Source organism: Anticarsia gemmatalis, chromosome W, assembly GCF_050436995.1.
Source record: "Anticarsia gemmatalis isolate Benzon Research Colony breed Stoneville strain chromosome W, ilAntGemm2 primary, whole genome shotgun sequence".
Taxonomy (NCBI): Eukaryota; Metazoa; Arthropoda; class Insecta; order Lepidoptera; family Erebidae; genus Anticarsia; species Anticarsia gemmatalis.
Genome location: NC_134775.1, coordinates 13327678 through 13354746, shown reverse-complemented (window position 1 = coordinate 13354746; position 27069 = coordinate 13327678). Strand labels below are relative to the sequence as shown.

Here is a 27069-nt window from a genome sequence, read left to right as displayed (position 1 = left end):
GCCGGGTAGAAGAATGGCTGAACAAGAGCACGCCCCCCCCAAAGAAGTAAAGGATACGGAGTGGCGACGACAGGACTCTATCAAGTAAAGCAGGAACACGGGAAAAAAGGTGTACCTGCGCGTCAGCTGGACGTCACCTCATTGGCGGAGGCGTTCACACAGGTAGAGCGAATGTCCAGAGACACGCCGAGGTATTATGTATATTATATGGGCGCGTTAGTGCCATCTGTCGGCAGTCATTGTGAACTACTCATTTTAATTGATTTTATATTGGTATTCCAATTGATATATAATAATAAATATCGTATGTAAAATACATAAGGCTGATATGTAATTGTTAATTATAAATATGAGAGTTAATTATCAAACTACGACAGTTAATAGATATTGTATTGAATATCGTAATGTTTTGGAGACGCTTGATATTACATTGTTAATATGAAGTTAAATAATCTTTAATAATTACAACTAGAATTATGACTAATTTATGTTACCATTCTAAATCATATTGCTAAATACTTATAGTATTTAGCAATACTTCATTTCCTTTATTCGCCGCCAGTGGCGCCATCTTGAACGGATGATGTAAGAATAAAGTTGGTTTTATATTGATAGAATTAATGTTATTTGTCTGATTTAAATAACTTTAAGCTATGTTAAATTCATAGAAATATTATAGTTGAATATTAAGCTATCTATTTTGAATTATATAACTGTTATTTAATTATTTGTCATATAAGAAGTTGTAATTGGTTTTGGCGGTGGCGTCCATCGACGGGAACCGATATGTCGTTCACTTCCACCTAGACCCGACACGAGAGAGAGTGCTGTCACGTGAAAGATAGATTAAAGTTATTAAAAGGAGTGGCCGTGAGTTTCTCGCTAGCTCTTCTCATAAGGCTCTACCCCTTTCCGAGCTAGTGGTAGATTCAGTAATAGTAAATTAATAAATGACTTGATTTGGACTGAAGATATTTCATTCGTATCACCATGGAACCTACGGAATCTCCGACAGCAGCGGTGGGATCACAGCCCATAATACCTCCGAACTTCTGGATCGAACGACCTTCACTGTTGAAACTCCATGAAAAGTACTGCTGCGGCGAGCGCCGGGCTTGGGTCGACACTTGGTCGCTACACTCAATCACGTGGGACAAGACAGCTCGACCGGTAGCTGCAGATGTCGAGGTGGTAAGCACTAAGCCACAGGTATTTATCCTGAGCATATTTAATTATTTTAAGGGAATTTCCCAGATTTGCTTCTCAAGCTAGTTTCAGTACTTAAAACTCTTCGGAAACGCTTTATCGTTAACGAGGATGATAAACCTAATGATATAAAGATTGAGAATACACGTGTTACGGTACCTTCGAAGGACCAACACATGTGCTTCCTTTGCCATAAACCGGGTCATTTTTCCCGGGACTGCAAGAATCAGACTCCATTTTGCCATCATCAATTAATAACACCTCAGCCCTTAGTTACACCAATGCTATTGAATATGATTACTGTCTTTGGTAGGGCCAGTCTAAGAACAATTGTTACCTCGGTCAGAGTGAGGAGTGTGTAGCCTCAAATAAAACTATCAACTATTCATCTAACAGCAATGTAATTCTAAATTGCAATAATTTACAACAATTGCTTTAAGCTTAAACGTGTGGTAAATGAGAATTATTATCACTTATTACCTAATTATTATAGTTAGGCTTAGTTTGATATCTTTAATAATGTAACCATAAGTATATACAAAATATATAACAATCTCTAGTAATTATTTGTTATATGAACAAACTTGACATCCACTTTTCATATAGACAATGACCTAGGAAATGGGAGAGTAGAGGAGACGGGAATTCTTGTAAAAATATTAAGTATTTCATGTATTAAATATAAATATGTAATAATGTATTAAATAGTGATCAAGTTGTTGATAAAATTGTTGAAGTTTTCAGAGCATACTGAAGGTACCATTTAATCATTTTTATGTTTAAATAACATATTTTCCGAGTGAGCTTTTCAGGTAACTACTTACTTACACAAAGAATTCAAAAATATTTGTTTGGTGGGAACCTATGATCCCTTACAAAGTGATATAGAAGTATGGTATCAATATCAAGCATTGCACTACCGATCCTATATTCACCAATAACATAATGCTAAAATGGTAAGCAAAAGAAAGTTTTTATTCTGTAGTTTTAAAGACATGCTCAACAAAATCATACTATATTGTAAATTCCTTTTAATTTTGTTCATTATCTATATACCTATTTTGTTAATTTATTTTAACTAAGATTTCACACTTAACTTAAAATGTTGCAAATATATTAAAAATATTTGTTTGCCTGACTGCAAAATATGTGAAATGAATGTAATTGTATCCACTACCTGTAAATTACCATATTTTTGAGCAAACCTCTCAGATGGACTTGAATCTTATGAATTAAATTCAAATATTGTTTGAGGCAAGTATTCTCTTAGCAATAATTGTTCATTTTATTATTTGAATATGATATTTAACCATTCATATTATTGACATGTATTTGCATGCTGTAATGTTACGGTGAAATGTGTACTGCTTTGTTATTACCACATTTCTGGCAAGTAAGTGATTATGATTAATATATCAAACCAAATCAAATCCATAAATCTGGTTAAACTTATTGATTTCAAAAAGTTAGATATAGTTCCTGGTTTCCATGGTCCTGCTATAAGCAGACTATTGAAAATACTGTGCTAATTTTATAACTAAATGTGTTTCACCTTAGGTGACAAATGGAATATTGTTTTAGTTCTTAATGATATTTGAGTTCTAGATCAGGTCATATTGCAGGTATTAATTATTCTGAAATTTGACAAGATCAACATGTTCCGTTATTTTTTAGTCAACATAAGTTCTTTCTTCAAAACTAGTACTGCATATTTCAGAATTAATATAGGACAAGGAGTGCATCCTAGAATATTTTAGGCTAAGACTAGTTCTTCAGCAGGTTCCTAGGAATATAGAAAAGTGAGCTCATTTAATAGTTTAGTGGGCTATTTCAGATAGTTTTAACCAAACTTCTGTACAAGCATAGCTCCTTAGTATAATTTAACTGTGACTTAGATTCCTTTCAAATAGATTGATCAAGATGAACCTTTAAAATGTATATTCGGCTATAACTATATTTTGTAATAAATAAATCAAACTTTTTAATTTGAACTGTAATAACACTTGCTAAGCCTGACCATAACTGATTGAAACTTGCATATGAGTTGAGAGATTACCCATCTGCTATTAAAAATATTAAATGTCAATAATTGAATGTGAAATAATATTGAGGAAGTCACAAGGAATACTGCTTAGAATAAATTATGGATGGACGAGCGGTCCTTTAATATTAAAACTTGTTTTGATAAATGTTGTGCTACAATTTATAACTTTAAACTTGCACATTGTGTGATGATTCGATGCCCACACAACTCAACTAGGCTCTTAACTTTAAGGGTCTATGGAGATTTTAGAAGTGTTGCCTAATGTTAGATGCCTACCAGCTAAAGGGTGTAAATATTTGTGGCTGCTTAGTAAAATTGCAAATCACAATGCTGCACCTGCACCTTAACTCAGTCAGACACTTTTTCATTCTGACAATTCACGTAATGACCGTATGGGCAGAACCAAAAGAGAGCTATAAGAGCCATGTGTGACTAATGCAAACAGATTTGGATTCATGTAGAGACTATTTCATTAAACTTGAAATATTAACAGTAGTTAATATTAAGAGTAGTTTTGCTGACTACTAATGATTTCAGCAAATTATAACTTCTTTAACATTATTCTTGAAGTTATATTCTCATTCTTATTTCTTTAAATTTATATTGTTATAATATTTTGTGATATTATTAATGTTATAATGTTAATCCTATTGATATTCAATTGTGCGTGTGGATGTATTATGAAATGTTTGTATGTTCAAATAGTGTTGATTAATGTTTACTAAAATGTTTCTGTGACTCATTGACGTTTACTGTATTTTATATACACAAATGTATGTTTTATTATGAAAAAGAAATTATTGTAACTTTGATTTTGAACTTAATTCTGAGTTACAAATTTGACAATGTGATCCATGACAACTTACAATGTTGATTGCCATTTAATCATTTCTTTGATTCTTATATGATGGTGTGATTTATATTATTTGATTTCACAAGATTATGTATTGGTTCATGATTCTTTGAGTTGATTATGTTGTTGACTCATGATGTGATGCATGTGTGTATCTTTATTTTGTTTTTTTATTCCTATCCAAACCATCCCTCCTTAAACGCTGGCTGGCCACCATGCGTATCCTTATTCCTGGTCTTGGTGGCTATATCCTGAGGGAACAGGTGATGCCTTTGGGTTTGGCTAGATCCCCATGTGGGTGATGCCTTGTGTTGGCTAGATCCCCAAGTGGGTGATGCCTTGTGTTGGCTAGATCCCTGAATGGGTGATGCCTTATGTGTTGGCTAGATCCCCTCGTGGGTGATGCCTTATGTGTTGGCTAGATCCCTGAATGGGTGATGCCTTGTGTTGGCTAGATCCCCTCGTGGGTGATGCCTTGTGCTGGCTAGATCCCCATGTGGGTGATGCCTTGTGTTCCTATCCAAACCATCCCTCCTTAAACGCTTATTCCTGGTCTTGGTGGCTATATCCTGAGGGAACAGGTGATGCCTTTGGGTTTGGCTAGATCCCCACGTGGGTGATGCCTTGTGTTGGCAAGAGCCCGAAGTGGGTGCTGCCTTATGTGTTGGCAAAAGCCAGAAGTGGGTGCTGCCTTATGTGTTGGCAAGAGCCCGAAGTGGGTGCTGCCTTATGTGTTGGCAAGAGCCCGAAGTGGGTGCTGCCTTATGTGTTGGCAAGAGCCCGAAGTGGGTGCTGCCTTATGTGTTGGCAAGATCCCGTAGTGGGTGCTGCCTAATCAATTAAATGTCAGCGCAAGGGACGCGCTGGAGTCAGTCTGGCCGTATGGGCGCGTTAGTGCCATCTGTCGGCAGTCATTGTGAACTACTCATTTTAATTGATTTTATATTGGTATTCCAATTGATATATAATAATAAATATCGTATGTAAAATACATAAGGCTGATATGTAATTGTTAATTATAAATATGAGAGTTAATTATCAAACTACGACAGTTAATAGATATTGTATTGAATATCGTAATGTTTTGGAGACGCTTGATATTACATTGTTAATATGAAGTTAAATAATCTTTAATAATTACAACTAGAATTATGACTAATTTATGTTACCATTCTAAATCATATTGCTAAATACTTATAGTATTTAGCAATACTTCATTTCCTTTATTCGCCGCCAGTGGCGCCATCTTGAACGGATGATGTAAGAATAAAGTTGGTTTTATATTGATAGAATTAATGTTATTTGTCTGATTTAAATAACTTTAAGCTATGTTAAATTCATAGAAATATTATAGTTGAATATTAAGCTATCTATTTTGAATTATATAACTGTTATTTAATTATTTGTCATATAAGAAGTTGTAATTGGTTTTGGCGGTGGCGTCCATCGACGGGAACCGATATGTCGTTCACTTCCACCTAGACCCGACACGAGAGAGAGTGCTGTCACGTGAAAGATAGATTAAAGTTATTAAAAGGAGTGGCCGTGAGTTTCTCGCTAGCTCTTCTCATAAGGCTCTACCCCTTTCCGAGCTAGTGGTAGATTCAGTAATAGTAAATTAATAAATGACTTGATTTGGACTGAAGATATTTCATTCGTATCACCATGGAACCTACGGAATCTCCGACATATATCGACGGTCCCTACGTACAATAACCTAATTGCAAAACGCAAATTTTACAGGAGAGCGGTTTGAAGTTTCAAACACTTGTATCTCAAGTTCTATCAATCGCAGAGCTATGAAATTTTGCACGAAGTCTTTATTTGTTGTCTTTTATGAGAAAATAAAATAAAAACGTTAAAATATATTCATTTTATGTTCCATTGGTCACAACCGTCGTTTTAGATCGGAAACATTCCGACTAGCATTTACCTAAGTGGTACTTACTGATCTTTACATGGGGGATTGAACAACGATCTAAATTGTAACTGCCTTTTACTAAATTTTACGTTGAGTATAATATTGAATTACGGTGTTTTCATACTGGAAGCCATGAGGTAAGGGCTGATAATAAAATAAAAAGAAATATTTTATAAACTTTTTTTATTAATTTCACAATAGGCAACCTTTTTCTTCATCATAAAGATATAAAATATTACATAGTAATAATATTGAGCAATCATAATTAGGTACTTGTTGAATATGGTTGCTCGAGAAAAATGTTTCAAGTATACATCAACACTTCCAAAGAAGGATGATGAAGCCGAGATCTAGAAGGATCAAGAAGCATACACGTTAATATGCCTTTACTTAGAATCTCATCTGTATCCGTATGTTCAATATCTTACTTACGCAAAAGAAGTGTGGGATGCATTGACAATAATTTTTGAAGACAAGGGAATAAATAGGCGCATAACTCTGATGAATTGTCTCTTGGATGAGAAGCTGGAAAACCACCGATCTGCTGTCATGAGTCACGCTCAAAAGCGTAAAGAAATCAATCAAAGTTTCGATGACGATTTGGTTGCCGTGGTACTTTTGCGCGGTATACCTGATGTTTACCGACCATTACGGATGGCACTAGACCATTCAGGAATGAAGATTACTTCTCAAAATGTTCGGCAAAAGCTTCTACAAGAAGATAGCGCTCAGAGCTCTTCAAATGAATCCTCGTCGAACTCGGCTTTAGTAGTGAAGAAAAAAAACAAACAACTGCTTTTAATGTAGAAAGAAAGGTCATAAGAAGTCCGATTGCCCGATGCTGGACAAGGATGTGGTGCACGCTTACCAACGGTTTCCTCGAAGTCGAAGAAAGTTGAAATCAAAATCAAATCAAAATCAAATCATTTATTCATTTAGGTCAAGTGCTGACACTTATGATAGTCAATGATACAGAGAGTGAATTTACCGCCAGTTCGGAAGGTAGGGCCAATGAGAAGAGCTGGCAAGAAACTCCTGGCCACTCTTTTTAATCGCCAAATGATTTTAACAATATTTATGCTGGTATAAAACATTGATGATGTAAGTAGCTGCTACCTACCAACACTACCGAACACACTTTGGTCATAAATTAAATTAAATCAATATATTAAGGTGCTAAAAAACAAGATATAAATAGTATTGGAAGCATGATGGGAGCATCTACCCACATAGAGTAATGAAATCATAAGAGGCATTTCAAGAGCATACTGTGGTAAAGGAAGTACAGTTATTGAAACGTAGTTACTTTAAAATTATGGCAGTCACCACACCCAGGACGACCAGTCACCCCAAGCAGCACCCGTTCACGAGTATGACGCGTGGACCAGCCATCACCCCCCTCGCACATATTAGAGGGAAGGGGGTGACCCGGCACACGACGCCGCCGCAAGCAATGACATTTTAGTGAGCATGACGAACCTTAGCATGGGAGCCCACCATTTCAATGAAAAAAAAACATAATGAATACCACTGAGACTCGTGCAATACCTCTCTGTTACAGAGTTGAAATGACTGATTAATGTTTATATAATGCAAAGATGTATGTATAAATATATAGATATTTAATCTTGATTTGTGTAGAACGCGTAACTAACTAATCCCATGTTTTCTTATCCATTAAGTAGTCGTCAATCTTATAATAACCCCTTTTAATAAGATGATCTTTAACAACTGTTTTGAATTTTTGTTGGGGAAGATCCATAACACTGCTAGGGAGTTTGTTATACAACCGAACACCAAGACCTGCAAATGAGTTGTGTACTTTTTGCAATCTATTGCAGGGACCTACTAATTTGTGCTTATTTCTGGTATTAATGTTATGCATGTCACTATTCTTAGCAAACGAATTGATGTTTTGTTTGATGAACATCAAATTCGCAAAAATATACTGTGATGCCACCGTCAGTATACCTATTTTCCCAAATACCTCCCGCAAAGAGTCCCGCGCTCCTAAGCCGTAAATAGCGCGAATTGCTCTTTTTTGAATTACGAAAATTGTGTCTATATCAGCCGCCTTGCCCCAAAGTAGAATACCGTAGGACAAAACGCTGTGAAAATACCCAAAGTAAACCAGTCTTGCCGCATCTACACCAGCAAACTGTCTTACTTTTCTTATTGCATAGGCTGCGGAGCTGAGCCTGCCCGCGAGCTTAGTTATTTGGGTGCCCCATTGAAGCTTATTATCTAAATCTACACCTAGGAAGGTTGCGGAATTGACCATGTCTAATACCTCACCATTTAGAACTACGTTCGTACCTAGATTCCTAGCGTTGGGCATGGTAAATCTAATGCATTTAGTTTTCTTTGAATTTAACAACAAATTGTTGGCTGTAAACCAATTGAGAACCTGTGTAAGAGCACCATTTACATCGTCAAAATCAGTTTTCTTACGATCTACTTTAAATATAAGCGACGTATCATCAGCAAATAGTACGATATCACACAGATCCTGTACCTGATGTGGCAAATCATTAATATAAACCAGAAAAAGGAACGGACCAAGGATGGAGCCCTGTGGTACCCCGAGACTAACCGCAGATCCAGTGGATCTTGACCCATTTATGTCTGTATAATGCACTCTCTCGGACAAGTAGGATGCAAGTAAGTCAAGTGCCACATCCCCAATTCCGTAGTACTTAAGTTTATATAAAAGAGTATTGTGGTCAACACAATCGAACGCTTTGGAGAGATCGCAAAATACCCCAATAGCATCCTGCGACATCTCCCAAGCATCGAAAATATGTCTAATAAGTGTGACCCCTGCATCGATGGTAGATCGACCCTTTGTAAAGCCAAACTGTTTGCTGTGGAGTAAATTATACAAACTGAAATGGCTTTCTAGTTGCTCTAATATAGCCCTTTCAAATATTTTGCTAATAGCAGGCAAGATGGATATTGGCCTAAAGTTACTGGGCTCAGTTTTACATCCGTTTTTAAACAGAGGAATTATCTTACTGTGCTTCATTAAATTAGGAAACACACCTACATCTACACATCGATTAAAAGTTGCAGCTAAATGAGGTGCTATTTCAGCGATAATACTCTCAAGTAACTTTACAGAAATACCCCACAAGTCCGCAGTATTTTTGGAATTAAGCGACTTGAATACTCTGATTACGTCAGAAGGGTTTATATACTTAAAATAAAATGAGACATTGCACTGACTCACATTGCTCCTAAGTAATGATCCTGCTTTAGCGGTAGAGGAATTTAAGGAACTAGTCGTAATGACTGGTATGTCAGAAAAATAATTATTAAATGTTTGAGCTACGCCTAGGCTATCTGTAATAACCCGATTGTTAACATTTAACTCGAAGTCGTGATCGGGTGGTGTTGATCGTCCTGTTTCATTATTGATAATATTCCAAGTTGTTTTTATTGTGTTGTTGGAATTTTTAATCTTGTTGCTTAAATACAAAGACTTAGCAGCGGCACAAGATTTTTTAAAGATTTTTGAATAATTCCTAACATATTCAAGAAAACCTGGATTGAAATTGTATTGTTTCATGGCATACAGCTCATACATCCTAGCTCTACTTTTGTAAATTCCTACAGTCGCCCAATCGCAAAATTTCAGTTTTGTATTTTCCTTAGCGATCGTTTTTTCTTTAAAAATCGTATTAAACTGAGATTCAATAACGCTAAACAAAGATTTATAGAGATCATCTGGGTCATTCTGAGTAATATCAATGTTGGAAATCTTGGCGGCTACCTCATGATTAAACAATGTCAAGCGGTTGTGTGTAATAGGTCTAAAAGTTATCGTGTTAGATTTGATAACGTTCTTCCTAGAGAAGACGGCGTTCAGCCCACAGTGGTCTGACGTTAAATCGTTAACTATGACCCTGTCTAGACAAACGCAGTTGCTAAACATATTATCCAAGCATGTGGCCGAATGTTCGGTAATTCTAGTTGGATTATTAAAAAGATGTTTAAGATCAAATGATTTGAAAAGAGTAATCAGTCTGGTGGTAGTGATGGACTGCTCCAATATGTTAACATTAAAATCACCACAGACAACCACATACTTGTTACTAACACTCAAACGCTTTAATATATCTTCCACTATAGTTTCAAACAAACTGAAGTCACTCATTGGTGGACGGTATATGCATACTATAACATGCTGCTCGAGTTCTACACAAGATACTTCGGCAGTGCGTTCCACTGACAAGCTAACTATATCCTTACGTTCTTTGCATTTTATGTCGTTGCTAACTAAGATCATTGACCCTCCATGTATTGCCTTCTTCCTACTGAATGCACTTGTCATAGAATAATATTGATTATTAAATATCAATTGGTGCGACAACAACCAATGTTCGGTGACACAAAATACGTGTGTGTCATGTTTTTTCAAAAATAATTCTATCTCTAATTCTTTGCCGGATAAACCTTGTATATTTTGGTGTACTACGTTCAGAAAACCTGCCTGTTTATCCGTTGTCTTGTTTAAGCGTTTAAATTATTGTTGTTCTTTGTTACATTATGCGTAACAGTGTCCTTACAAACTAAATTATCAATAATACTAATCACAGTATTGTTAGTAAAGCGACTAGACAATACTGTTTCGTCCTTAAACCTAGGTTGTGTTATATTGCCTATAACTAAGTTAATATTATATGCTAACAAACTAGCAATTATATGTCGATTTTTACAAGAAAGAAACATTCTTTCTTTAGATAAATAAAAATTACTAATAAATTTATTAGTATCAAAAAATAATAGTCTATCACTATGATGACTTGTTATCAAATGTAAGATAGCATTCAACTTGTGAATTTGTCGGTTCTCATTCTCAGATAGTGAGTCAGAGTAGGGGAATGCACATATTGTTGCGTTATGCTGTTCAAGTGTTCACTGTCGGTGCACACATCCTTCAGCCCCTCGACGTTTTATCTCGTAGTGGATCGTCGTTAGTGGAGCCTCGACACACATGAGTTTTCAGAAGCAGTGGTTTAGAGACTTTAAGGTTACTGATAAGAATGTTGTGACGTGTGCAAATGATGATAGAATGTCAAGTGAAGGCAAAGGTGATTAGTCCATTGAAATGTTACAATTTGAGGGCCGAATATTGCATTTCTTAGAGGACGCAATTTTATTTTTGGAACATGTAGGGGGGGTCAATAGAAGCTTAACTTGAAGTTTGTGGGGTCGTCACTCTTGTCCCCCGGCCGCCATCTTGGAAAAGGGGGTGGAAACACTTTTTTCGCTATATCTCGGAAACTATAAAAGTTATAAGCAAAAAAAATTGCATTCTTTTGCTTATAACTTCTTTAATTGTTAATTTAGGGCAACAAGTTATTAGACATATTTGTAGACAAAATAATTTTCTACAAATTATGCTTTTACAATTTTATTGTAAGACGCATAGTTTCCGAGATATAGCGAAAAAAGTGTTTCCACCCCCTTTTCCAAGATGGCGGCCGGGGGACAAGGGTGGCGACCCCACAAACTTCAAGTTAAGCTTCTATTGACCCCCCCTACATGTTCCAAAAATAAAATTGCGCCCTCTAATAAATGTAAATCTCTTGTAACATTTCAATGGACTAGATATTATAGTTAATGTGAAAGGAGTTTTGTTAACTGTAAAAGATTGTTCCTTTGTGCCTGGCTTGAAAGTTAATCTTTTGTCGGTATCTAAGTTGGTACAGAATGGATGGAGAGTTATTTTTGATTCTAATGGCTGTAGGATGTTTCACTAATCGATAAGCGAGATAACGAGTAAACTTGTGGTTACTGCTAGTGAAGTCTCAGGTTGTTGTTTTGCTATTGTAGATGGTGCTTTGGCTACGGTTCTAGTTGAAGACTCGTTGGCACTTTGGCATCGTAGATAAGGGCATGTTAACTTGAATAATTTACGGAAGTTGCCTAACATCGAGGTTGGAGGTAAAAGTGTAATGGAACCTTGTGCAGCTTGTATAAGAGGCAAGGCACATAGATTACCTTTTCCAAAGGGTGAAGCAAGGTGAGCGAAAGACAAACTCAGTTTATTACATGCTGATTTGTGTGGTCCCATGTCGGAACGTTCTTATGGTGGAGCTCGTAACATGTTCGTAATAGTAGACGATTTCACTAGTAAATTTCTTTCTCAGGGAGAAGTCTCAAGCTTTGAACTTTTTCAAAGACTTCGTGAGGCATGTGGAGAACGAAACACGTCTGACAGACCCAGACAGTATTGAAGATGCGGAGGAGAGCTCAGACTCAGCAGATGTGGATACAGATTCTTGTATTGAATCTGTGGAGCCTGTGAATTCAAATGAATCTGATGCTGAACATTGTGATACAAGAGTCAGAACAGTAAGTGTGAATATCGAGGAAGAGCCTAGGTATCCTCTGAGGAATAGGCTTCGTAGCGTACAAAGTGGACTATATTGCTACAACAGTACATGCAAGTTAGAGGAAGAACCACGTTCGTACAAAGAAGTCCTTCGAAGACCTGATAGCCATGAGTGGATAGCAGCGATGAAGCGGGAGTTGGAGTCCATGAAGGAACACGATGTTCGGAAGGTGATTGAGAAACCCCCTGGAGCCAAAGAGAAGACGTCGGTTGTGGCGATTCTAATATTTCTGCTATACTTGAATCTGACAGTATTTTATCACCGAGCAAATTTGAAGCTAATGGAGCCGAGGGTGGCGTAGGACTCATTTTTGCATGGATTTGAGCCAGATCTTAGTGTTCATCTTTTGATGCTAGCGAAAATGGACCCGAAAAAAATAACAAAAAACAACGTAAAATAACAGAAATGGTAATTACTTACATTTTAAATTAAATATTCCCGATGTAAAATAACTTAAGTGGCAGTTACTTAAAACAGTAGTATATGTTCTCCCACGTAAAAACACTTATGTAACACTTAAGACTTTTTGATTCAAAACATTCCCAAGTAAAATAACGTCACTACCAAAACCGACTAATTACGTCGGAATTGAATAAAGCTTGTTTAGATTACCAAAAAAGTAATTTAAGTTGATAATGTAATTAAAAATAAACTTTTTACTGACTAATAATTAAAGTTAAAGAAGGTACAATAAAATACAACGTCAAATTCAACTTACCTGATGATATTTTGATGGTTTTACCTTTATCTTTTACATTTTTCATTTTCTTTTTTGCGCGAGCGCAACAAGCCCGCATGTGGGAGTTACGGGGGAGGCGCGCGGGGGTGTTGTTGACTTGCCAATGTAAAATGTCTTAACTCTCACTAGTGACATTTTACATTGGAAGTGTTGTAGTTCTGGGGTTTGTCGAGTGTTGATTTAGGGTAGAATTAAAGCATTTTTACTAATTTTTCTTTAATCAATCGAAAGTATATGACAACCGGAAGGTCACGGAAACAAAAAATGCAAATCCCGTAAGTACCACTTGAGGGAATGTACGTAGGGACCGTCGATATGTCGTGGATAACGATAATAATTAATAAGTCGCTAAGTTGATTTGAAATGTAGTAGCGGGGCAAACGCGGTGACGTCAGTTGTTTACTTGTAACGGCGGCACGTGGACAGAGTCGTAACGGAAAGTAGGGATTGTCGATCGCTCACTTTTTACTTTGAGACGCGAACCGATACACTTATCCGTTTCGAAACTGTCGGTTTGCCTATATAATTAGTGCTAACAATTGTTAAAGTGAAGTGAATACAAAAGTGAAGTTATAATCGTAGTATTATTTACCTACCAACATAAAATGGATCCTCTACCACCGAACCTAACTGATGACGGCTCTATCGCTCAGCCATCGCTGACGCCGTCATATACAAGAGCTGCCAGTATTTAACGGAAAAAGTAGTAACTGGTTGGCGTTCCGCGCCGCCTACCAGGAAACAAAGCAAATGTTCTCAAAAATCGAGAATATTGACCGAATAAGGAAAAGTTTAAAGGGAGCAGCTCCCTTTAAACTTATGAAGCAGTGAGCAGCATGTTGATCCGGATGTCCAGCCGGACACAGAAGTCATCTTGGAAGGTCTGGAATGCAGATTCGAAAGACAGGACGCACTGGCTATGAACAAAATGCAAAAACTGTGCAATCTGCAGAATGTTAATGATGACCCTCGTGTCCATAATTAAAATTTAACAGTGTATAAATCAATATAATTCTTCTTAATTAGTCAACATAATAATTATTCTTGCAAGTATCGGCAATTTCAAAAATATTTAAACATAAAAATAAAAAGCAATCACATGTACATAGGTACTAAGTACAAATACACTAATTAATAAAAATGGATTTTCTAAATTTTGGTCCATATTAAGGTACTAAATTATTATAATTACTTTTGAATCTATAATGAGATCACACAATATTAGGAACATTAATTTGACGAAATGAAATAAATATTAAGAACGTCGGTGTAACCATACCTAGTATGGTTTCATCGACGTTCTATATTAGCCTTCTATACTCTATAGAAGTGCTAGTCGGTATCTAGTTGTTTACGTGAACGTCTTATTGCTAGGTAGCCGCGTAGTCTTTTGCATAAAAAATATCGAGCGCTTACGTAGGTTTCACTTACGGCCAGCACTAACGCAAACTGAGGCGCCGCGCGGACGCATGCAGTAAGGCGCGGGGTTGGGGGGGTACGGCAAGATAGTCGCCGTACCGCACTGAATAAAAATACTTACCGTACTGTGCGTTACGGCAACTATTTTGCCATATATTATTAGTGTACAATATTATTATATTAAAAGCAATAATATTGAAAAGATCACTGTCTCTTTCCTACACGTACGGGAACATAGTTAGATCACTCCCGCACCGCGCGCAAAACAAGGACACCGAGCTGTCGCACTGGCTGACCGTCTAATACGGCAAAATACTTGCCGTAACGCAGCGAATGTGATAAACACGGTATTGTTAACATACGCAATTCCTAGATTTTCTCTCTACATGAATCCCTTTTCTTAAGAACTAAATAGTATTGCACGGACACAGCGTTTTTGGGCAACAAAAACACGCAACTTATCCGTTGAATTGCTTCAAAATATAATTGTGTTTTATTAAGGATAGCTGACCCGTGCGGCTCCGCTCGCGTGAATGTCGTGCTGTTGCATTCGTTGCAACTCACTTAGACCTAGATACTTTCAAAATAATATACCTACCTACATGAAAATGCTTTAACAACTTTTTCGCTTTGACCTATCCTTCTGTCCGAATCCTCTTCTCTCATGTTCCTGTCGGCGCCCGCGTACCTACCTGCTATGTAGCGTACCACGCGTATGGAACCGCGCTAAAGTTCTTCACCCGCAAAATCATGTAGGTATCTACGATGATACGGCCGGCGCGAGCGCCGCGTTAACCATAATTTTATATTCATAAGACATTGTAGGTAATTTAATTTTACCTGTCGTCATATGATACATAATGCATAAAATTTATGATTGACATAATTTTTTTAAAAAAATAAAACAAAAGCTAATAAGTTTGGTGCATGTTGTAAAATGGATTGCAACGCCATCTATGACGTGTATGTGTAAACTCAGGTTCATATGAAATAATGCAATTTGAAACGGAACAATAAACCAATGCGCCACAGCAACGCTTAAGAGCTGTACCAAAATTATCGCTTATATTTTTATGTTACCTGTGTACGATTTTTACTACATATTTGCAATTTTCTAGAAAATTAAACAATTTTATGAGATAAAAAGTATCACATAAGTTGCTCCACTACTTATTCTATGCATATACCAAATTTCAGTGCATTCTATCCGGTAGTTTTTACGTGATAGCGACACATACAGACGGAAGACAGACAGACAGACAGACAGACAGAAAAGAAAATTATAAATTGCAGATTCGGTATCAGTATTCGTTACTAAACATCCCCCATTGGTTTTTTTTAAATATATTCAATGTACAGAATTGACCTCTCTACAGATTTATTATAAGTATAGACTAGCTGACCCGCGCAACTTCGCTTGCGTCACATAAGAGAGAATGAATTAAAATTTTCCCCGTTTTTATAACATTTTTCACTGGTACTCTGCTCCTATTGGTAGTAACGTAATGATATACAGGGTGTAACAGACGGTCTACCGAAAATAAAAAAAAAATGATTCTAGACATGATTCTGGTGCTTATGGCGTTGAAAATTTTCATTGTTCTTATTCTTGATTTTTCCGATTTTTTTGGCGTTTTTTTTTATTTTTTTTTTGGTATTATTACGTTAATACTACACAATGCAACATGAATATGAAAAAAAACCCTCAAATTACTGTTTTTCACAAAAAACAGCAATGGAATAAAACAACGTATAAATTCGCCATCAGCTGTTCGCGCGCGGCCAACGACACCGCACGGGCGGCCGGTCGCGACAGTCGACGTCACGCCGCAAGTACCTACGCGCGCTACACAGACACGATTACGCACACAGCGTCGCACTCACTAGTGTGCATCGTTGTGGTGGCGGGCGTGGCGTAGGCACATTTTAGGTTTTGTCTTTAATTATTTATTAGTTTATACCTAATAACATTTTAATTGATACTATTCAAAACAAGGCAGTCTATCAAAGAACAATGGCAAAAAAATCACTTATATTTTTACGCAATGTACTTTATTAATTATCGTATGAATTTCAGGAATATCATTTTTACTTCTTATGGCGACATTTAATAGATTAAACAAAAAGTAATAAATTGACTATCTAAAAATGATTCTCCATTTCCTTTAGATAACAAAATGTTGCCATTCGGTACTTTGTTTAATAAGTAGATTTATGTTGACTTTGTCTATTTAATTGTTTAAATAACTAAATAGTCTTCAACGTGAAATATATTGTTATGACAAGTTATTAAAAACAGTGACTAATAAACTAAAAACTTCTCATTTATTTTGCTCATACCAAGATATATGTACATATTTACAGTGAACAGAGATATTTTAGTAGTATTACGTTTTATTAAGTATGGTAACGATATTTTCTGCTCCGGTTAGGTTTGATTGTTTGGTGATTTTTGGTATTGCTGTGCTGTTGTGCTTTGCGATTACTATTGCTTTTTCGAACCTATTTGAAAACAACTCGGACTTTCTAAGGTCACTGATTTCTGCTCTCTTTGTTGACCCTGCACCCTCTAACGGATTTCGATTTGGCTTGCATCTACGTGACTGTGATTTCATCCCGGAAAATTGCCTTGCTTTTTAGATTCTGTGTGTCTATCTGTAGTTTAATATTTCTGCAAGTATGGGTAGTCGTGTCAGGCCGACTCGAATTTTGTGTGTCAATTGTCGCATATGTGTGAATAGCTTCCGCCGATACCCTGCTTTGGAACAAAATATGAGAGTTGTTACATTACTCACTAGCTGGGTTTATCCAATAACCGTAAGTAAAATCTTTTTTTGTTTTAAGTACATCCGAAACAAATAATAACCGCCGAGGTGTTGCTTTCGAAATAATGCACGAAAAAGTGGCAGCTTGAGAATTAAAAGGCCATCGTAAGGTTTCATAATTTTTATGCTGCTTTTTTATCTAGCTTTTTATGCTGCTTTTTTATCTTGCCTTTTTTAGCTAACTGAAGACGATGTGGTGTGTGAAACATGCCGAGATTTGGCATTTGCAGCTGTAAATAGAAGTTTCCAAGACGGTGGTGCTCCCAATACTGAGTCACACCCTATTACCAGTCAGAGAGGCCACACCCATGTGTGTTTGTTGTGTGGTTGTTTAATTATACGAAGACAAAGTGATAAAGTATTAAGAGATAATCCCTCTCAACTTCAAATATCTATAATAAATATCATTAAGAATAAAATTGCACCAAGACAGGTTTGTATACCTTATGTATTTACATATTATATACACACAAAAGCATAGAATATGTTTTATTATATATTATTTAAAATATATATACAGGGTGTAACAGACAGCCTACCGAAAACGAAAAAAAATGACTTTAGACACGATTCTGGTTGTACGGTGCAACCGTACATTGCACAATTATCATTCAGTCATGTCAGCATTTTCGCGACGACGCATTCGTAATTCCTTAGTTTTATATAAAAAATCAGTTCACTACCGGTCATCAACCGCGTCGCGTGTACTCTATCATTCTATCATTTATCATTACTATCAGTTTATACGTAGCATTAGAACTTTAGCAGTAATAAACATATTTTTCTTCTATCTATCTTCTCGTATCATTTTATATCAGTATCTATATCAATCGAGAGGTGTTTGGTACAATACCACACATCTTTTTGGTCCTTCGAGAATAAAACGGACACTCAGTTACATTTCGCGTGTGAGACTGTTACATAGTGAAGTGTATAACCAGCAACATTCGTGAACTATTGTGTTTTGTGCGTCGGAACTATCAGCGGTGATCGTGAGCATCCAGCATTCGCGGTCAACTGGTAAACTATTCAGCGGAATATCAAGCAAGATCTTTCCCTTTTTCTTACTTTCATCTGAAAAGCAACGATGGAAGATCTTTTGTCCACGCAACAGCAAATTGTTTCTGCTATTGAGCAACTTTTTACCAATTTTAAGAAAGACGGAGCGGAGAGGAAGACCTCTTCCTACATCAAGCGTCGTCTCGAGACCTTAGACGGCTACTGGCATGAGTTCCAAGCAAACCATGACAATTTGTGCCGTTTTGGAGTAACATCTCATGAATATTTTACCGCTAATCAGTATGATATTGTAAAGGATAGGTTCGGTAATATACGTCAGGCGATACAAAATTATCAGTATAGGGAGGAAAGCAGGCCAACTACACCTATGTTGAAGCCGGCTACACTTCTTTCCGGGGCTGGATCGAGCCTGCCTTCTCCTTCCGTGTCTAAGGGCATTAGTAGTAAAACAGACGAGATGTTGAGGAAACAGATGAGCAATTTTAGAGCATTTAAACGAACTGTATCAAACATTAATTTACATTCCGTAGCAGAGAAATGGGAGTTCGATGATTTACTTCATACCCTTCAAACGCGTTGGTCGGTCATCGACACCTTACATTGGGAGATAGATAGTGACTTGGAAGGTTCAAACAAAGAGTATGAGGATATGTATTCTTCCTATGAGCAGATTTACAATGACATGAAAAAGTCAATCAACAAAAAATTATGGTCTACTTCGTTCACTAAGAAAACTACACCACAAATGGAAATCCCTACTTTTAGTGGTAGTTATAGACAGTGGACATCCTTTAGGGACCTCTTTACAGAGACCATACACAAAAATCCGTCATTGTCGGGAGCTCAAAAAATGCAATTTTTGAAAGGAAAGGTCAAAGGAGAGGCCGAGCGTTTGATTCAACATCTTACGATTAGCACCGACAATTACACTGTATGCTGGGATATTCTAAATCAGCGATACAATAATAAAAAACTCTTATTTACATCTCAAGCGAGTATCCTGTTAAATATCCCCATAAGCGCTAAGTTATCAGTCAATCATATCAAAAGAGTTCATTCAACCACCAACGAGTGTTTGAATGCCATTAGGAATTTAGGTATTGATGTTACATCATGGGACCCTTTTCTAGTATACATATTGTCACAGAAATTAGATCCCGAAACTCATACAGAATACCTTCAATCACTTAAAGAACCAAGAGAACTACCAGTGTTGAAAGAGTTTCTTGATTTTCTTGAAAGTAAATTTATTACATTAGAGACGTCAGCTAGGAAGGCGGATGTAAAGACTATTCAGAATAGTTTTAGCAACAATCATATCATATCATCGTTTAGTAGCAAACAGCAAAAACCGCATTATCAAAAATCATCTACGAGTAATCGAACTGAAGCAGTGTCAGACGGCAACACGTTTGGACATCAATCCAAATACAACTGCCCCATTTGTGAAACATACGATCATGGCATATTTTATTGCGAAAAGTTTAGGCATGTCCCCCGATGAGAAAAAAAGGGCTGTAAAGAAATACAGTTTATGCAGTAATTGTCTTTACAATCATCATAATAAGGCATGTATATCAGAAAAACGGTGTCGCACGTGCAATGGAAATCATAACACTGTCCTACATGAATCATACACGCGCGGCAACGTGACGCCCGCTGCATCGACATCAAAATCCGCGACCAACAACGAGTCACCTCGGGGTCATTGGAACTCGCATGTGTCTTTGCAGGGCCAAGCACAAGAAGTTTTATTACCTACCGCTATGATAATGGTGCAAAACGCAGATGGAATCTTTATCAAAATGCGCGCTCTGCTAGATCAAGGATCGCAAACGTCATTGATAACAGAGAACGCAGCGCGACTATTATGCCTTCCGAGACAAAAACTGAAAGGTGTGGTGTCCGGTGTAGGTTCCAAAAATAGTAATTGTACAGGAGCAATCACTATTAATTTCAAATCAATATATAGCAATATCATGTATCAATCGGATGTCTTTATCATGCAGTCGTTAGTGAATAATTTACCTAATGTTACCTTTAACAAGCCAGCATGGTCTTGTCTAGATAATATTCAACTTGCCGATACCGAGTTTTACGTCAGCCGTCCTGTCGATATACTCTTAGGTAGCGAAGTATATTCGGAAATCATTTTAGAGGGGATTTGCAAATCAGATTCCTTCCCGACGGCTCAGCAGACTAGCCTCGGTTGGATATTATGTGGCAAAACTATCAAACCATTACAATGCAACGTAGTTTTGAGAAACATGGAAGATATCAAAAGATTTTGGGAGATAGAGGACATAAGTCAGCATGACAATACTACGTATTCACAAGAGGATCAAAAATGCATAGATTTTTACAAAAATACGACTAAGCGACGCCAGGATGGCAGATATGAAGTTCGGTTGCCCTTAAAATCAATGTTCTATGAAAATTTAGGCAACTCAAAGTCCAAAGCAATTGCACAATTTAAACAGTTGGAAAGAAAATTTATTTATTTATTTATTTATTTATTTATTTAACCTTCTTATACAATTTGTATAAAGGCGGACTCAATGCCTAAGGCATTTTCTGCCAGTCTACCTTGGGGTGATGCAGAGATTAAATGAAGTAGGTGTTTAAATTATAAAGGAGGAAAATTTTGTTGAGAAAAAGGTTTACAAATAAATAACAATGTGGTCATGTGACTATACATAAATATAGATGAGTATATATATACATAATTATTTACATTTATAAAAATATTAAATACGAGTAATTCAATATATTATATAAATAGATGATATTAAAGACATACAATAAACTAAATTTAATACTTATAATATATACATATATACAATACCTCATAAATACAAACTAAGATCAGTGTGACGATTCTGCAACTAGTTTTAGCAAGAGATCCCGAACTTTGCTCTTAAACGTAAGACGGTTAGTGGACATCCTGATTTCAAGAGGGAGCGCGTTCCATAATAAGACAGATTGGACAGGAAAAGAAGAGTTGACAAACCCAGAAGTATGTGATGGACAGAGAAGAAGAAGATTATTAGAGGAACGAAGGTTACGGTTGTGATTATCACACAGATACTGAAAGTAGGGAGTTAGGTAGGCTGGGGGAGTAGAAGAAGTGAGAAAAGGGAACAGAGTCGTGAGTGCACGTAAATTACGGCGCTCACGAATAGGCAGCCACCTAAGCTGGGAGCGATAAGTAGATATATGATCATACTTGCGGAGGTTGAAGATGAATCGAATGCAGTTGTTGAGAAGGCGGTCAAGTTTGTTGAGGAGATCTGCATTCAGGTCGAAGTAACATACATCACCATAGTCGATCAGTGGAAAGATTAAGGTCTGCACAAGCATTGCTTTAGTCGTGGATGGCAAAAAGTTTTTGAGACGATACAGAGCCCGCAGTAAACCAGTGACCCTTTTGCAGACGTTAGATACTTGAGCTCTCCAGCTCAAAGTTGAGTCCAAGTAAAGGCCAAGGTCTTTCACAGTAGGGGTCAGTTCGATGATGGAGCCATTAAATACGACCGGTGGTACTGTTACGTGACCTAGCCTACTGATACTGCGATTACTGCCTACGACTATAGCCTGACATTTGTCAGGGTTAACAGCTAAACCGAACTGCCTAGACCAACACTCAATGTGCTGAAGGTCACTGTTAATCATGCCGACAACTGACGCTATACAATCCACTGTTCCTTGCGCGTAGAGTTGCAAGTCATCAGCGTACAGATGATACGCACCCTGAAGATTATCGGTTAGAAGACTAATGAAAAAAGAAAACAATAAAGGAGAGAGGATGCCGCCTTGTGGGACGCCAGAATCGAGTTCACGCCAGCTCGATGATAAGTCACCGATGTGAACCGACTGTTGGCGTCCTTTGAGATATGAGGAAAACCAATTTAGTGCACCAGAAGATATATTAAGGTGAGAAAGGATGGAAAGAAGGATATCATGACTGACGGTATTGAAGGCGTTCGAGAAATCAACCAAAGCCACCACGGTGACTTTAGTATCTTCCATGCCCGCCCTTATATCGCCAGTCACTTTAAGGAGTGCGGATGTAGTGCTGTGACCTGGTCGGAACCCGGATTGAAGTGGGTTAAGCAAGTTGTTGTTTAACACAAACTGTGTTAATTGCTTGTGCACACAGGCCTCAAGCACTTTGGAGAGGAAAGGGAGAATTGATATGGGTCGGAAGTGGGCTGGGCTTGAAGGATTTGGGATTTTAGGTAACGGGATAATGTAGGCTTTGCGCCACAGAGAAGGAAAAGTACCAGAGGTAAGAGAGAAATTTATGATGTGGGAAATGGCGGGGAGCAGGTGATCCAATGCCGTGACGATCATGTGCCGACTGACATCGTCAGCGCCTACTGTATTGGACTTAATAGACAGGATTACCTTTTTAATATCTTCCGGTGTTACTGGAGCAAAACAGAAGGGATCAAAGTTGGGTCGGGGTAAATTATTTATGGAACGGACAGTGTTGCACGTGGTTTGGTGATCAAGAGGTACTGTGGAAGCAAAATGGAGATTAATGTCATCCAAACCAACCGTGCAGTTTGGAACGTTACTTCGTTGTTTGCCGATACCTAGGGTCCTTAAGAACCTCCAGATATCGGCTGGGGAAGAGGAAGAAAGATTACTGAGAATGTGTCGGCGTTTAGCGTTGCGTACCATCTGATTGCATCTCTTCCTTGCAACTTTGAACTGAACCCAGTTGTCGTCACAGCGGTCTCTGCGGAACTTTGCGAATGCCCTATCCCTACGCCTCATGGCAATGCGAACTCCCTCAGTCATCCAGGGAGCAGGCGGTCGTTTACATCTCACTCTTCTGATTGGCGCGTGGACGTCAAACAGCCTAGTGACAGCGGTGTTAATAATTGCGATTTTATCATCAATCGTAGGGGCTGACGTTAGCTGCTCCCACTCAATGTTAGCAGCATCCCCACACAATTTAGCTATGTCCATACGCCCAAAACAGCGCCTAAACAGAACCTTAGGATGGGGTTTGGGAGGTTTGAGGATGTAGGATAGGTATATAAGGTCGTGATGAGAAAAACCGGGAGCAGGGTATTGACCAGAAAAGGAGACAAGGGCGGGAGTAGATATCATCATTAAGTCCAACCAGGTATCATCGCCATCGATATTGTGATGAGTGGCATTCAGCGGAAGAATGTGTAGACTGGCGGACTCAATGATGTCTAGGAGTTTACAGGAACGGGGTGAGCCAGAGGAAAGGAGATCGGTATTAAGATCGCCCATGATGATGTGATGTGAGTAATTGGACCCTAAAGATTCCAGCACTAATTCAATACTGGAGAAATAATCGATGGATGGGGGACAGTAAATTACGCCAAGGAGGATTTTTGCTCCTTTGACCCAAACCTCCAGGAAAAGAAATTCGGCCGCAGCAGAGTAGTTGGGACAAGAAGAAGTTAGAATTTGGTAAGGGAAGTCACTTCTGAGGTAGATAGCAAAATTTACTCAGCAAAAAGATATTGCACGTGAATATAAATCATTTATTCATGAATACCTATCACTCGGCCATATGACGTTAGCAAGCAAAAACTGTGAAATTGACAAAAGTTATTATTTACCTCATCATTGCGTTCATAAGGCTGATTCCACAACGACGAAATTACGCGTTGTTTTTAATGCGTCCTCAAAAACAACCTCTGGATATAGCTTGAATGATCTTATGTATCGAGGGCCAAACTTACAGCAAGATTTACAAAATTTGATCATTATATGGCGGCAGTTTAGATACGGATTTACAGCAGACATAGAGAAAATGTTTCGTATGATTTGGGTGAACGAATGTGATCAAGAGCTGCAGAAGATCGTTTACTGTGGAGAGATCATCCTGGAGACAAGGTACAAGAATTTCGTTTGACAACCGTGACATACGGAACAAAAGCAGCGCCTTTTCTTGCAATGATGACTTTACGTCAACTTGCTCAAGATGAAAAGCCAAATTATCCCAACAGCTGTGCTATTAATATTTTATTGAACTCGTTTTATATGGACGACGCCTTATACGGAGCACATCAAATTGAATCGGCTAAAAGTATACAACATGGACTAATACAAATATTGCAATCAGGCGGTTTCAACTTGCGCAAGTGGAAGTCCAATACACCTGAGTTGTTACATAACGTTGATTCACTTGACAACAATCAATCTGGATATGATTTCAGACATATAGAATCAACAAAAACTTTAGGACTCAGCTGGAATCCGCATGAAGATACATTCCATTTTCAATACAACATAGAAAAAAATATATCAAAAACAACTAAGCGTACATTGCTATCAAACATATCAAAACTATTTGACCCGCTAGGTTGGCTTTCCCCGATCACAACTAAATTAAAAATCCTGTTTCAAAAGGTTTGGATTTCGAATCTTCAATGGGATGACGCTTTACCGGATGAAATTCTTAGAGAATGGATTAAAATTCGGGAAGATCTTGTCACCATCAATCAATATCGCGTCGAAAGGTGGATACAAACAGAGGAGCACGATCATATCGAACTACATGGGTTCTGCGATGCGTCTACTAAAGCTTATGCGTGTGTGGTGTATTGCAAGATGAATAAAACAAGCAGCACATCTATAACTTTGATGACTGGAAAAGCTAGATTAGTACCTACAAGCAAATGTATATCACTCCCTCGATTAGAACTTTGCGGAGCACTTCTTTTATCCAAATTAATGCTTAAACTTAAAGAGTGCTTACAAAATTATAAGATAAAGGAATACTGTTAGACAGATTCGATGGTAGTGTTGGGTTGGCTCAAGGGTGACGTCACTCGTTGGAATACCTTTGTCGCTAACCGAGTGTCTCATATCACACAAGCAGTGTCAGCAGAGCAGTGGTATTATGTCAAATCTGAGGATAACCCGGCAGATTGTGCTAGCAGGGGTTTGTCACCCTCTCAATTGTTGAATCATTCTCTTTGGTGGCGTGGACCTACTTGGCTAATGCAGTCAGAGATACCGAGCAGCAGCAGGACATTACAATATACTACAGATCAAGTAAAGAAGAATATCAAAGTAAACGTAGTCACAAAGCAAGAAAGGGAAAGTATTATATCACAACTTATAGAAAGGTGCAGTTCTTACATGAAGATTGTGCGTGCGTTAGCAATGGTTCTACGATTTATAAACAAAAATCAACAGAAAGGAACATTTTTATCATTACAAGAGTTACATAAAGCCAAGTTATTATTAATTAAACATGTACAGCAAACAGAATTTTTAGAAGAAATTTTAGCATTACAGAAAACTAACAAAATCAAAGCATCTAGCAGGATTGTAAACCTAAATCCCTATATTGACGGTGAAGGTATTTTGAGAGTCGGCGGTAGGCTTAGGAAAGCTTACATTAGCGAGGAGATGAAGCACCCCATAATTATGCCCAATAACAATCGATCAACAAATCTGATAATTGATTTTGGTCATGAATCTACGCTGCATGGAGGCCCGAAATTAACATCGGCATTTTTAAGAAAGAAATTTTGGATTTTGGGCGGGAACAGAGCTATCAAGAAACAATTACGTTTGTGCGTTACTTGTAGGCGGCATAATCCCGACAAACACTACCAACTCATGGGTGACTTGCCGGAAGCTCGTTGTAATCGTTCAAGGCCTTTCTATAACACAGGCGTAGATTACACAGGATTTATTGACATCAAAACAAACAAAGGTCGTGGCGTCAAGACCACGAAGGGATACGTGACCCTCTTTGTCTGTATGGCGACCAAAGCTGTACACTTAGAGTTGGTCTCGGATCTAACAACATCAGCATTTTTAGCAGCACTGCGGCGGATGGCTGCCAGAAGAGGTACACCACGTCACATATTTAGTGATAATGGCACCAACTTCTTAGGAGCGAACCACGTATTACAACAGCAATATCAAGATATTCAAGAGCAAGCCATTCCAGGAATAACAGCGATGGAAATTGAGTGGCATTTTAATGCCCCGTCATGGCCATCTGCAGGAGGACTCTGGGAAGCAGGCGTCAAGAGTCTGAAACACCACATGAGAAGGGTAATAGGCGATCAAAAACTCACCTACGAGGAGCTAGCCACCATACTAGCGCAAATAGAAGCCTGCTTAAACTCGAGACCTCTTGGCCCTATGTCAGAGGACCCAGAAGATCTCGACGTATTGACACCTTCACATTTTCTAGCTAGTGGTCCAAACCTTACAATATATGATTCTGAAACAAATCTACCAATCAGATGGCAACTAGCACAAAAAATATAGCATGACATTTGGGCAAGGTGGCAGTCAGAATACCTCACTCAACTCAACGCGAGAAGTAAGTGGAAACAAGCACAAAGTGAGATCAAAATTAACGACATAGTGCTAATAAATGACCAAAATACACCCCCCGGCAAATGGCCTATGGGAAGAGTTATGGCACTTCACCCAGGGCAGGATGGTCACGTACGAGTCGTTACTGTAAAAACAAAAAATGGACTCATAAAACGTCCCATTGTAAAACTATCCGTCTTACCAGTTCATCAACCTACAACACAAACAGACAATCAGCAACAAACAAATACAACAAGCAAATCATCGAAAAAACCTACTAGACAAAAATGCAACTTTACAACTATGG

The 27069-nt window shown here is 37.8% G+C and overlaps 1 protein-coding gene across 1 annotated transcript; it reads left to right on the top strand.

Moving 5' to 3' along the window:
• Nucleotides 1-990: 990 nt before the first annotated feature.
• LOC142985980 (uncharacterized) lies at nucleotides 991-26711 on the top strand. The gene is made up of 3 exons (XM_076134214.1): nucleotides 991-1191; nucleotides 24196-24311; nucleotides 26018-26711. The coding sequence occupies exons 1-3, from the start codon at nucleotides 991-993 to the stop codon at nucleotides 26709-26711; spliced, it is 1011 nt and encodes a 336-aa protein (XP_075990329.1).
• Nucleotides 26712-27069: the final 358 nt, after the last annotated feature.

Coding starts and splice junctions, on each gene's coding strand:
- LOC142985980 (XM_076134214.1), top strand. CDS start 991: ATGGAACCTACGGAATCTCCGACAGCAGCGGTGGGATCACAGCCCATA. Junction 1,192..24,195: donor TAGCTGCAGATGTCGAGGTG/GTAAGCACTAAG, acceptor ATATGGCGGCAG/TTTAGATACGGATTTACAGC. Junction 24,312..26,017: donor GAGATCATCCTGGAGACAAG/GTACAAGAATTT, acceptor CGTTACTTGTAG/GCGGCATAATCCCGACAAAC.